The sequence below is a fragment of the Callorhinus ursinus genome, unplaced genomic scaffold (genome assembly GCF_003265705.2).
Source record: "Callorhinus ursinus isolate GAN/ISIS: 27379988/994484 unplaced genomic scaffold, GSC_fseal_2.0 scaffold43, whole genome shotgun sequence".
Taxonomy (NCBI): Eukaryota; Metazoa; Chordata; class Mammalia; order Carnivora; family Otariidae; genus Callorhinus; species Callorhinus ursinus.
Window position 1 is genome coordinate 6,009,322 of NW_027397105.1, and position 12,154 is coordinate 6,021,475.

The window sequence follows — 12,154 nt, forward strand, 5'->3', positions numbered from 1 at the left end:
TTTACACACACACACTCTAAAAAATAGTAAATAAAAATCAATAATGAATTACCACACTCACTGCAGGCATGACAAAGACTCTGTCTCATAAGCTTGAGTATTTTTTTAAAGCATCTTTTCAGAAGGGTCCTCTGAAGTAGAGAGTCCAGTGAAGAGAACAATTTTTTGTTTCAATCCGATAATACTGTCCATGTCAGAAGACCCTTGGGGAAACCTACCCACACAGGACACCCTGAGGTGGCCTCGGAACCCTTCCCCATGCTCTGGTCAGCCACCTCCATGCAGCTGAGCACACACAAGGAAGGAAATATTTTCTGTCGCTGTAATAGAGTCCATTTACTTGAGGGGAAAACATCTGTAACTCAGGCTGTAATTCAGGCTGGCTGACCTGGCACTGGTCTGACTGGGATGTTTGCCTTTTCTTTAAAATATTAAGGTATTTATATCTGAAAATAGCCCAGCCACTCGACTCCATGTATAGAAAGTATATATGAAATAGCTACAGTCTCTCTGTGAAGTTCACAAAGAAGTTATTCATCTATTTCCTATAAATCAGGGGTTAGAGGGTTAGTCTCTAGCTGTCACTTGGGACCCGAAATACATTCCTCTTTAAGAAAGGTGTGTTTATGGGGTGCCTGGGTGGCTCAGTCGGTTAAGCGACTGCCTTCGGCTCAGGTCATGATCCTGGAGTCCTGGGATCGAGTCCCGCATCGGGCTCCCTGCTCAGCGAGAAGCCTGCTTCTCCCTCTAACCCTCCCCCCTCTCATGTGCTCTCTCTCTCTCTCATTTTCACTCTCAAAATAAATAAATAAATCTTTAAAAAAAAAAAAAGGTGTGTTTAACTTTTTTTTTTTTAACTTAGAGTATGCGACAGTTAGGAGAAAGAGTTGAGCCTAGAATTACATGGTCCAGGTCTCCTATCCCACAAGCAAGGTGATTCCAGGCCACACAGAGGCCTCTCCGACATTTTAGCAGTCTGCACTTGGGGCAAGCCAAGCGGCCTCAGTCCACACAGCCTGGGTGGCTTATCAACAATAGAAATGTACTTCTCACAGTCCCAGAGGCACAGGCAGATCTGGTGTCTGGGGAGGGCCCACTTCCTGATTCACAGCCAGTCATCGTTCTACCCTGTCCTCACAAGACAGAAGGGGTGAGGGGGTGGGCTGTCTGGGGGCTCTTGTATAACAAGAGCACTAATCCCATTCATGAGGTCCCCACCTCATGACCCAATCACCTCCTAATACCATCACACTGGGGGTTAGGATTTCAACATAGAAATTCGGGTGGGTGGGGGAGGGACACAAACATTCGGTCCATAACACAAGCCTTGTCGCATACTCTAACCCCGGTGCAGAAATTGCTGTGCTAGAGATGGGGTCTTCAAGAAATTGCTGGAGATCCTTGTCATAACCAAAGTTACAGAATCAAATTTAACACTGGTTTTCAATGGAACCTTTCTTTACAAATTTCACGTAGTGGTTGGAAGAGGGTTCCTTCAAGTGGACTATGTATCTAATACCTTGATTCCGGAGGAAATCCTTGACTTGGGGCCACACAGATCTTCCAGGCTTGGGCCTCTTGTGCTTCTGAGCTGCGCACAGAAGCCTGCAGGGCTGTTGCAGAAGTGGGAGGAGAACCCAAGCTTCAGGGTGGGTGGAAGGAGCAGGGAACCCACAGGGGGTCTGAGGTCCGCAGTGGACATTAACTACTGTCAGTAGATGGGTGTAGACTCTGATATCGTGGAGCAGGGAGGGTTTTAAAGTCTACAAATCAAGTATTAGACAGGGACAGTCTGTATGTCACCATCTCCTGTCTGTCTAGCTGTGTGCCACTAGCCAGAGGTCCCTAAGGCAGGCTGTTTCCAGGGACTTGCTGCCCCTCACTCTTCGCCCTCCTGCTCTTTGTCTACAGGGGGAGCTGACCATGACCAGCGACATGGAGATGTTACAGAACGCTCTGTACCTGGACACAGTGCCAGAGCCCTGGGCCAGGCGAGCCTACCCTTCCATGGCAGGCCTGGGAGCCTGGTTTTGGGACCTTCTAAACCGAATCAAAGAGTTGGAGGCCTGGCTAGGAGACTTGGCAATGCCCTCCACAGTGTGGCTGACAGGCTTCTTCAACCCCCAGTCCTTCCTGACTGCCATCATGCAGTCCACAGCCCGCAAGAATGAGTGGCCACTGGACCAGATGGCCCTGCAGTGTGACGTGACAAAGAAGAACAGGGAAGACTTCAGGAGCCCCCCTCGGGAAGGGGCTTACATCCATGGCCTCTTCATGGAAGGCGCTCGCTGGGATGCACAGGTAAGTCTTGGGGGGAGCCTCGGGGCATCCTCTGTGGGCTGATTAACTTAAAAATACTGCCTCCATAGAGTGTGATCCTGAAAAGGGATGCCCTGGAATCTTCTGACCGAGGTACCCTTCCCTTGAGGCTGTCAAGCCACTTTCGTGCAGCCAGGGATGGTGCAAAGAGCACAGACCTTCAGCATGGGTAGAGTGCAGTGATTAAAAGCAAGGGCTCTGGACCCCGACTGGCTGGATCTGAATCACAGCACCACCATCTATTGCCACTGTGACCCTGGGATGTGGTTCTGGCTCTCCAAATCTGTTTCCTCAAGTGTTAAATGGGAAAAGAGAGTTGCTGCCAAGATTAAATTAGTTTCTATGGAGGACCCTTGGAGTAGGGCCTGCCTGGCACATAGAGAGTGCTCCAAAAGCGTTGGGAGTCGGCTATCCATGCTACTGGCTGACCCCCGCCCCCCCGCGACCACAGTCACTTTCCTCATTCATGAGCCCTAGGAGGGCAGGCGTCCCTTCTGCCTTTTACTTTGCCCCCATCTGCAAAGGGAGCCCAGTGGATACTATTTCACAGGACATTCTGAAAGGATTTCTCACTGAAGCCTAATAAAAATTTGAGTCACTGTGAGACTGGCTCGGATAAATGACACGAGCAAGGATGGGTAACTCAAGAACAAGTTTACGTTTGTTATACACACGACCCGGAAGAAGTGCTTAGTCAAATACCCTGCTTGGTAAGTGACACTTAACTGTTCCCAGCAATCGGTACAAAGTTAATGGGGAAAAACTGTTAGAAGATCTACAGTATCGTAGAAGGTCCTATAAATATATATACAGAGCTGTCCTGGATTAAACAGTGTCTACCAAAATTCTACCAGAACCTCAGAATGTGCCCCTGTCTAGAAATAGGGTCTTTGCAGAGATAAGGAGTTAAGATGAGGCTATACTAGAGCAGAGCAGGCCCTAAATCTAAAGACTGGTATCCTTATAAGGCCATGTTGGAAGCACAGAAACAGATGTCCTGTGAGGACAGAGGCAGAGACTGGAGTGATACATCTACGAGCCAAGGAACGCCAAGGACTGCCAGCACCCCCAGAAGCTAGGAGAGAGGCATGGGCTAGTTTCTGCCTCTGAGCCTCCAGAAGGAACAGACCCTGCCTACACCTTGATTTAAGACTCTGGCCTTCAGCACTGTGAAAGAAGACATTTCTGTTTTAAGCTATCAAATTTGTAGTAACTTGTTACAGCAGCCCAATGAAACCAATCGAAGGCCTGTTAACAGAGAGGACAATGAAGCAGGACAGTGTTTATACAGCCTGAACCTTGAGAAGGAAGCTGACATCCCCCCTCCACCTGAACATTTGTCCAAGATTCCGTCAGTGGGGATCACACATGGATTGTAGGTATAGGGTGGCCTAGGGTGGCCAGAACTAGAATACCAAAAAACACCAAACTGAACAATTAGGGAAGAAGTTCAGACGAGCACTGGCACTGTGGGGGATGGAGAAAGAACACGGATTCCAATCATCTACCTCCAATATTTTATTACCTTGTTTCTTCATAATAATAACTTCCCAAAAAGCAATACCCACCCACCAAGAACTCTGGTTCTGTTTCTGCCTCCAGAAAGATTTTAGCAAAATTAAGAGTAAGAACATCCAAAAATCCTCTCCCCCATAAAATCATAACACTGCCCCAAAATTGTCAGAACCAACTTTTTCACAGAACTCTAGAAATCGGGGCGCCTGGGTGGCTCAGTCAGTTAAGCATCTGCCTTTGGCTCAGGTCATGATCCCAGGGTCCCGGGATCGAGCCCCGCATCAGGCTCCCTGCTCAACGCTGAGCAGGGAGCCTGCTTCTCCCTCTCCCTCTGCTGCTCCCCCTGCTTGTGCTCTCTCACTCTCTCTCTCTCTCTCTCTCTCAAATAAATAGGTAAATAAAATCTTTTTAAAAAGAAGAAAAAAAGAACTCTAGAAATCAACCAAAGGCTTTTAGGAATCCAAACAGTGTTTTGTTTTGGTTTTTTAAGATTTATTTATTTATTTGAGACAGAGAGAGAGAGAGAGCGCGCACACAAGCAGGGAGGAGGGTCAGAGGCAGAGGGAGAAGCAGGCTCTCCGATGAGCAGGGAGCCTGACGCAGGGCTCAATCCCAGGACCCTGGGATCATGACCTAAGCCGAAGGCAGACACTTAACTGACTGAGCTGCCCAGGCGCCCCCAAAGAGTGCTTATTAAAGAAAAATGTCCAACCCTCAGCAAAAAAAGCAAGCTTTGCAGCCTTTTAACTTGCTCTGCTCCCACCCATCCCCACCAACTCTGTGGTGGCCTTGAAACAGCAGCCTCCCAGCCACTGGAGGAGGCAAAATGGAGTTGGAGTACTTTCAAAGCCCCATTCCTAGAAAACTGTCATAATTTCCCCTACTTGTTGGTTTCCCAGAAGACCCCATTTAAGTCTGTCTCTACTTGACCTGAGTGGGAGCTCACCCAAGGCAACAGCCTGTCTCCCCAAGGGCATGTACTGAAACAGTGTCTACCAAAACTGGTGACTGAAAACAGTCAAAGACAACTGTTTAACCTTGCAGCTTGCCTGAGGTGGTAGATAAGAGTGCAAATAATAGGCTAACCAAAAACTCACAAGGACAAGCTGCAGAATGGGATGACCTCCAACATGTCACTGGAAACCCAGAAGGCCATGCCCATGTGCAGCACTGTGCACATGCTCAAGAAACACGTGAGAAGGCTGGAAGCTCACCTGTGGCTGACCTCGAGGCTCTGTGAAAGCAGGAAGTGAAGGCTAAGGCACAGTGTTAAACTGCCCTGCTGAGCACTGAAGGCATGCCCAACTCATACACACAGCCCCTGAGCAAAATCTGTAAGACTCACCAAAATCTCTATCCTGTTACTTGCTAACCACTAAGCTAACTGAGCAGGCCACTTCATTAGTCATAGTGCTATGTGACAAAGACTTACAGAATAAGTTCAGAAAAGTCGCTAAACAAACAACAAATCCTGTGGAGGGAGATCTGATCACCAGAGTTGCCACATTATATTATTTAAAATGTTCAAGTTTTCAACAAAAAATTATGAGACATGCAAAGAAACAAAAAGGGGAAAAAGCAGTCAACAGAAATGGTCCCTAAGGGAGTTCAGAAGCGGGACATACCAGACAAAGCCTTTTAATCAGCCATTTTAAGTATGTTCAGAGAACCAAAGGAAAGTATGTTAACAATGTCTCACTGAACAGAGAATACTAATAATGGGATAGAAATTACATTTTAAAAAACCAAGTAGTAACTCTAGAGCTGAAAACTGTAATACCTTAAATGAAAATTCAATAGAGGGATTCAACAGAAGATTTGAGTAGGCGAGAATCACCAAACTTGGAATACATCAATTAAATTATCCAACCTGAGAAGCAGAAAGATAAAATGAAGACAAATGAACAGTTTAAAAACTTGAGGAATACCATCAAGCATACAAACATCCACACAGTGGGAGTCCCAAAAGAAGAGAGAGAAACAGAGCCAGAAAGAATACTTGAGGCAATAATGACCACTTTCCAGATTTGATAAAAACATCAATCTACACATGCAAGAATCTCAACAAAATCCAAATAGGATCAACTTAGAAATCCATACCTTGAGGCACCTGGGTGGTTCAGTCAGTTAAGCCTCCGACTCTTGGTATCAGCTCAGGACTTGATCTCAGGGTCATATGTTTAAGCCCTGCGTTGGGCTCCATGCTGGTTGTGGAGCCTATTTAGAATCAAGGACAGGAAAGGAGAAAGGAAAAGGAAAAGGAAAGGAAATCCATACCTTGACATGTTATAATATAAAGAGAGAATCTTGAAAGCAGCAAGAGAAAAGCAATTCATCACATACAAGGGCTCCTCAATGGGATGAACAGTTGATTTCTCATAAGAAACCAGGAAGGCCAGAAGACAGTAGAATGAAAGGCCAAACTGCTGAAAGAAAAAGACTGTCAGCCAACAATTCTATATCCAGTAAAACTATCTTTCAAAACTGAAGGAGAAATTAAGACATTCCCAGGTTAAAAAGAAAGAAAGAGGGGCACGTGGGTGGCTCAGGCTGTTGAGCATCCGACTCTTGATCTCAGCTCAGGTCTTGACCTCAGGGTCTTGAGTTCACAATGAGAGAGAGACAGAGAGAGAGAATTTACCACTAGCAGGCCAGACCTATAAGAAATACTTAAGGGAGTCCTTCAGGATGAAATGAGTTACAAGACAGTAACTCAAGTCCACATAAAGAAATAGAATACCAGTAAAGGTATTTATGTATGTAAATATGAAAGAAAGTATAAATGAATTTTTTTGTAACTTTTATTTCTTTCCTGACTTTTTTATTATTATTATGTTATGTTAATCACCATACATTACATCATTAGTTTTTGATGTAGTGTTCCATGATTTCCTATCTGATTTAAAAGACAACTGCAAGAAGCAATAACTATAAATCTGTGCTGATAAGCATAAAAGATGTAATTTGTATAATGAAAACAACGCGAGGTCTTCAGCATAGGAAGGGTAAGGAATGGAACTTATCTAGGAATAAAGTTTTTATATACTACTGAAATTAAGTTGTTATTAGCCTGAAGTAGATTTTTATACATTGATGTTAATTATAATCCCGAGGGAAACCACTAAGAAAATAATTTTTTAAAACAATAAAAGATGTATCTTTAGGTTCAAAATGAGTCTCTTGTAGATAGCATATGGATGGGTCCTGTCTTTTTATCCAATCTGCCAAGGAAATGTTGAAAAAGAAAAAGCTGAGGGCATCACGTTGCCCGATTTCAAGCTATATTACAAAGCAGTGATCACCAAGACAGCATGGTACTGGCACAAAAAGAGACATATAGACCAAGGGAACAGAATAGAGAACCCAGATATGGACCCTCAACTCTATGGTCAAATAATCTTCGACAAAGCAGGAAAAAATATGCAATGGAAAAAAGTCTCTTCAATAAATGGTGCTGGGAAAATTGGACAGCCACATGCAGAAGAATGAAACTCGACCATTCTCTAACACCATACTCAAAGATAAACTCAAAATGGATGAAAGACCTCAATGTGAGGCAGGAATCCATCAAAATCCTAGAGGAGAACGTAGGCAGTAACCTCTCTGACATCGGCCACAGCAACTTCTTTCAAGATACATCTCCAAAGGCTAGTGAAACAAAAGCAAAAATGAACTTTTGGGACTTCATCAAGATAAAAAGTTTCTGCACAGCAAAGGAAACAGTCAACAAAACAAAGAGGCAACCCACAGAATGGGAGAAGATATTTGCAAATGACACTACAGATAAAGGGCTGGTATCCAAGATCTAGAAAGAACTTCTCAAACTCAATACCCAAATAAATAATCAAGTCAAAAAATGGGCAGAAGACATGAACAGACACTTCTCCAAGGAAGACATACCAATGGCTAACAGACACATGAAAAAATGTTCATCATCATCAGCCACAGGGACATTCAAATCAAAACCACATTGAGATACCACCTTACACCAGTTAGAATGGCAAAAATGGACAGGGAAAGAAACAACAAATGTTGGAGAGGTTGTGGAGAAAGGGGAACCCTCTTACACTGTTATTGGGGATACAAGTTGGTACAGCCACTTCGGAAAACAGTGTGGAGGTTCCTCAAGAATTTAAAAATAGAGCTACCCTATGACCTAGCAATTGCACTCCTGGGTATTTACCCCAAAGACACAGACGTAGTGAAAAGAAGAGGCATATGCACCCCCATGTTCACAGCAGCAATGTCTGCAATAGCCAAACTGTGGAAGGAGCCGAGATGCCCTTCAACAGATGACTGGGGTAAAGAAGATGTGGTCCGTATATACAATGGAATATGACTCAGCCGTCAGAAAGGATGGATACCCAACTTGTACATCCACATGGATGGGACTGGAGGAGATGATGCTAAGTGAAATAAGTCAAGCAGAGAAAGTCAATTATCATATGGTTTCACTTATTTGTGGAACATAAGGAACAGCATGGAGGACATTCGGAGAAGGAAGGGAAAAATGAAGGGGGGGGTGGAAATCGAAGGGAGAGATGAACCATGAGAGACTATGGACTCTGAGAAACAAAGTGAGGGTTTTGGAGGGGAGGGGGGTGGGGGGATGGGTTAGCCTGGTGATGGGTATTAAAGAGGGCACGTACTGCATGGAGCACTGGGTGTTACACGAAAACAATGAATCATAGATCACCACATCAAAAACTAATGATGTATTGTATGGTGACTAACATAATAAAATTTAAAAACCTAATAAAAATAAATAAACAATAAAAGCATTAATAAGGGAATCAAAATGGTACACTAAAATATATCTACTGAACAGAAAAGAAGGAAGCAAAGGAGAAACCGAGGAACAAAAAAGAAGACACAGAAAGCAAATAATCAAGTGGCAGATATAAACCTTACCTTATCAGTAATTACATTAAATGTATACAGATTAAACACTACAGTTGAAAAGGAGAGAATGGCAGAATGGATTTTTCTGATTCAACTGTACGCTGTCCACAAGCGACACATGTTAGATTCAAAGACACAATAGGTTGAAGATCAAGAGATGGCAACGACTATGCCATTCGAATAGAGAGTTCAACCACCATAACTGGAGACACCAATACCCTACTACTAATGGTGATTGCTAATGGTTAGTTCCTTTTGGGAGTGATGAAGATATTCTGGAATTACAAAGTGATGACTGTAATTTAAAAACACTGACTTGCACATTTTAAAAGGGTTGGTTTTATGGTAGGTGGGGAAAAAAGAAAGGTTCTACCCCTGCTCCCACTCCCTGCCCTAAACACTCGGTTGTTGGGCTTAAGGGGGTCCCCACCATTTACCTTAGTTCTGTTATTCTGCGTGCCTCATACCAACTTCTAATACAACTGAAAAGGCACATTCTCCCCTTTAAATAAATTTCATGGAAAATGAACCAAGCTCTATCCGTAGAAGGAGCCCAATCACCAGGACAAAAGCAAGGAATCTGTGAATCAGTCTATGTCAACACTTCCCAAAGTATGCTCCATAAAACACTAGCCCCATGGGAAACAAATAGGTTGCAAAGAAAAAAGTCCTGTGGTCAAATAAGTTTGGGGAACCCCAGGTTAAATGAAGTTCATCTCTTTTCTTTACTGCTAGGATTTCTTGTCCTCAGTGTGCTAGCATGCACTATAAAGCTTCAAGCCCAGGTTAGTGGTAAGCACCATTTCCCAAGCTTGTTTCATGAAGGAACCCTTTTGTTCCTCAGAACATTTCTCAGGACTAGTAATAAATAAATAAATTCAGTAATTAAAAAAAAAAAAAACATCCTAGATCAGTCTAGTGGGACATCTCAGAAAACCAAAGAGGCTGGAAAGCTACAGAATAGTTAGCTCCCTATCACATGACTACAGAGAGAACATAGCTCTGCTCAAAAAGTCCAAATGCTCTTGAGGGTGGATGAGGTCCCATATGAAACTGAACAGGACATCACCAAACTCTTAAAATCTACAGCATTTGCTGGCAGGAACTGTGTCTTACCCGTCCTTAAATCCCTAGCACCTAGCAGGACCACCCAGCAAACAGTTGCCTCTGACATGCTTATGAAATGAATGCGTGAAAAAATACAAAGAGACTCAAGTTTCAAAGGGATTAATTTGTATATGGCACGTAACAACTTCTAGAACTCTCCTTCAAAAAGTGATTTAGGCTGGAAAACAGTAGAAATAATGTTTTCCGCATCTCAGATGCATTCCAACGTGGGTTGCTGAGTGAACGTGAAAGGCAGGCCTTCCCAGGCTCTCAGCTACTGGGTCTGTGGACAGAAGGCTGGCTGGCCAGGCTCTGGATCTCATCTAAGCTGGCTCTTTTCCTGTTCTTGTCCTCAGGCTGGGATCATCACAGAGGCAACGCTGAAGGATCTGACACCCCCCATGCCTGTGATGTTCATCAGGGCCATTCCTGCAGATAAGCAGGACTGCCACAGCATCTATCCTTGTCCCGTGTACAGGACTCGTCAGCGGGGACCCACCTACGTGTGGGCTTTCAACCTGAAGACTAAGGAGAAGCCATCTAAGTGGGTTCTAGCTGGAGTCGCTTTGCTTCTCCAGACTTAGCTGCCTGCACAACCACTAAGAAAACAAGGCGGGGCTGGAGGCTGCCCAGACAAGTGGGTGAGGGGAGACGGAGACGTAGAGATAAGGAATCACACGTACTCACAATTCTGTAGAATTCTTGTAGGGAACCTGGAGAGAAGGCCGAGCCGGAGGAGTCCAGACCCAGGAACTAGGGGAGAAGCATTTCAAAACACTGCACCTTTCCTAATAAAGTGATTGATTCTTTAAGTGTGTCTGGCCCCAGCTTTGAGAGCGGCAGAGTCATACATGATCCTGAAGTGACCAAGAGAAACGAACCACAGAGCCTTGAGCCCCGATGTTGGTGTGCAGCACCGAAATCAGTGCTCTAGCTCCCGGCTACTCTGTGGACTAGACACTTCAGCTTCACCCCCGAGGCTGCATTTTGACAAGCTCCCCAAGTGATACGTACAAACATCACAGTTTGAGAAACAGTACTCTAGATTAGGGATCACCCAACTTTTTCTGTCAAGGGCCAGACAGTAAACAGTTTAGGCTTTGCAGGGCATTTGTCTCTGTTGCAGTGACCCAAAGTGGCCAGAGCACATACGTAACTGGGTGTGGCTGGGCTCCAATAAAACTGTATTTGCAAAAACAGATGGTGGGCCATATTTTGCTGATCACTGCTCTAGAGGATAAGGGAAGTATACATATGATATTTATCCTTCATTAATTCACACATGCCTTCAATTTGTCCAACACCTTCGGTTCGCTGAGAACACAACTGTGAATGAGGTAGGTTGTTTCCTTGTATGTCTCTCATCCTTCAGATCATTTCAGAGGGACCTATGGAGAAACTCTTCACCTAAAGCTTTTGAACCTAACAGTTTTCTAGGTTTTTCTCTGCGGAACAGATTTTCACTGGAAGCCCAAAGAGTTCCAGAATTCTAAAGAGCTCTTATAGGGAGGTCTGTATGCTAAGAAGAGTCCAGGAGGGCCCAGTATTCCTTCTAGAATCCTTAATCCTACATATCCTTAATGAATTATGATTTAGAACAGTGGCCCTAAAACTTGAGCAGGCATCAGAGTCCCCCTGGGGGGTTGGCTAAAACAAAGACTGCTGGGCCCCACCCTTCAGAATTTATGATTCAGTAAATCTAACAGACTTCCAATGTTGCCAGTCCAGGGAACACACCTGCAGAACTGCTGATCTAAAACATAAAATCCCGGGACGCCTGGGTGGCTCAGTCAGTTAAGTGTCTGCCATCGGCTCAGGTTGTGATCCCAGGGTCCTGGGATGGAGTCCCAAGTCCGGCTCCCTGCTCAGCAGGGAGTCTGCTTCTCCCTCTCCCTCTGCCACCACCCCCTGCTTGTGCTCTGTCAAATAAATAAGTAAATAAATAAAATCCCAACACCCTACAAATCTCTGCTGTACCGAATACAAAATCAAATGCTACTTCCTCCATGATTTTCCTGCTTTCTGCCCTGTGGTTCCTGCATCCCCTAATGAGGGGCCTTACTCCTCACCTCCATGCCATAAGGGAGTTAATAAATTCCTCTGGAATCCAGGAATTCCAACTTGAGTTTTGTCTCTCTTCATCAACCTGTAACATACTTGCCATGGTTTGCCAACAACCTAGTTTCGTGCCTACAGATTAACCTGTTTGCAGAGGGACAGCTCTGCCCTCCTCAGGAGCCTCATCCTTCCTGGTCCTCAGCAACAATAAAACAAGAGCAGGCAAGAGGAGGACCAACACGGAAGGAAGACG

The 12,154-nt window shown here is 44.6% G+C and overlaps 1 protein-coding gene across 3 annotated transcripts in view; it reads left to right on the top strand.

Annotated features, from left to right (window-relative positions):
• The window catches only part of LOC141370723 (dynein axonemal heavy chain 9-like), a 149,762-nt gene extending 139,107 nt beyond the window's left edge, over positions 1 to 10,655 (top strand). For all 3 annotated transcript variants that reach the window (XM_073881722.1, XM_073881723.1, XM_073881724.1), the window contains 2 exons: positions 1,912 to 2,301; positions 10,200 to 10,655. In XM_073881722.1, the coding sequence (XP_073737823.1) occupies positions 1,912 to 2,301; positions 10,200 to 10,427 (618 nt within the window). In that variant the 3' untranslated portion in view covers positions 10,428 to 10,655. The remainder of the gene's footprint in view (positions 1 to 1,911; positions 2,302 to 10,199) is intronic.
• The last annotated feature ends 1,499 nt before the right edge of the window (positions 10,656 to 12,154 follow it).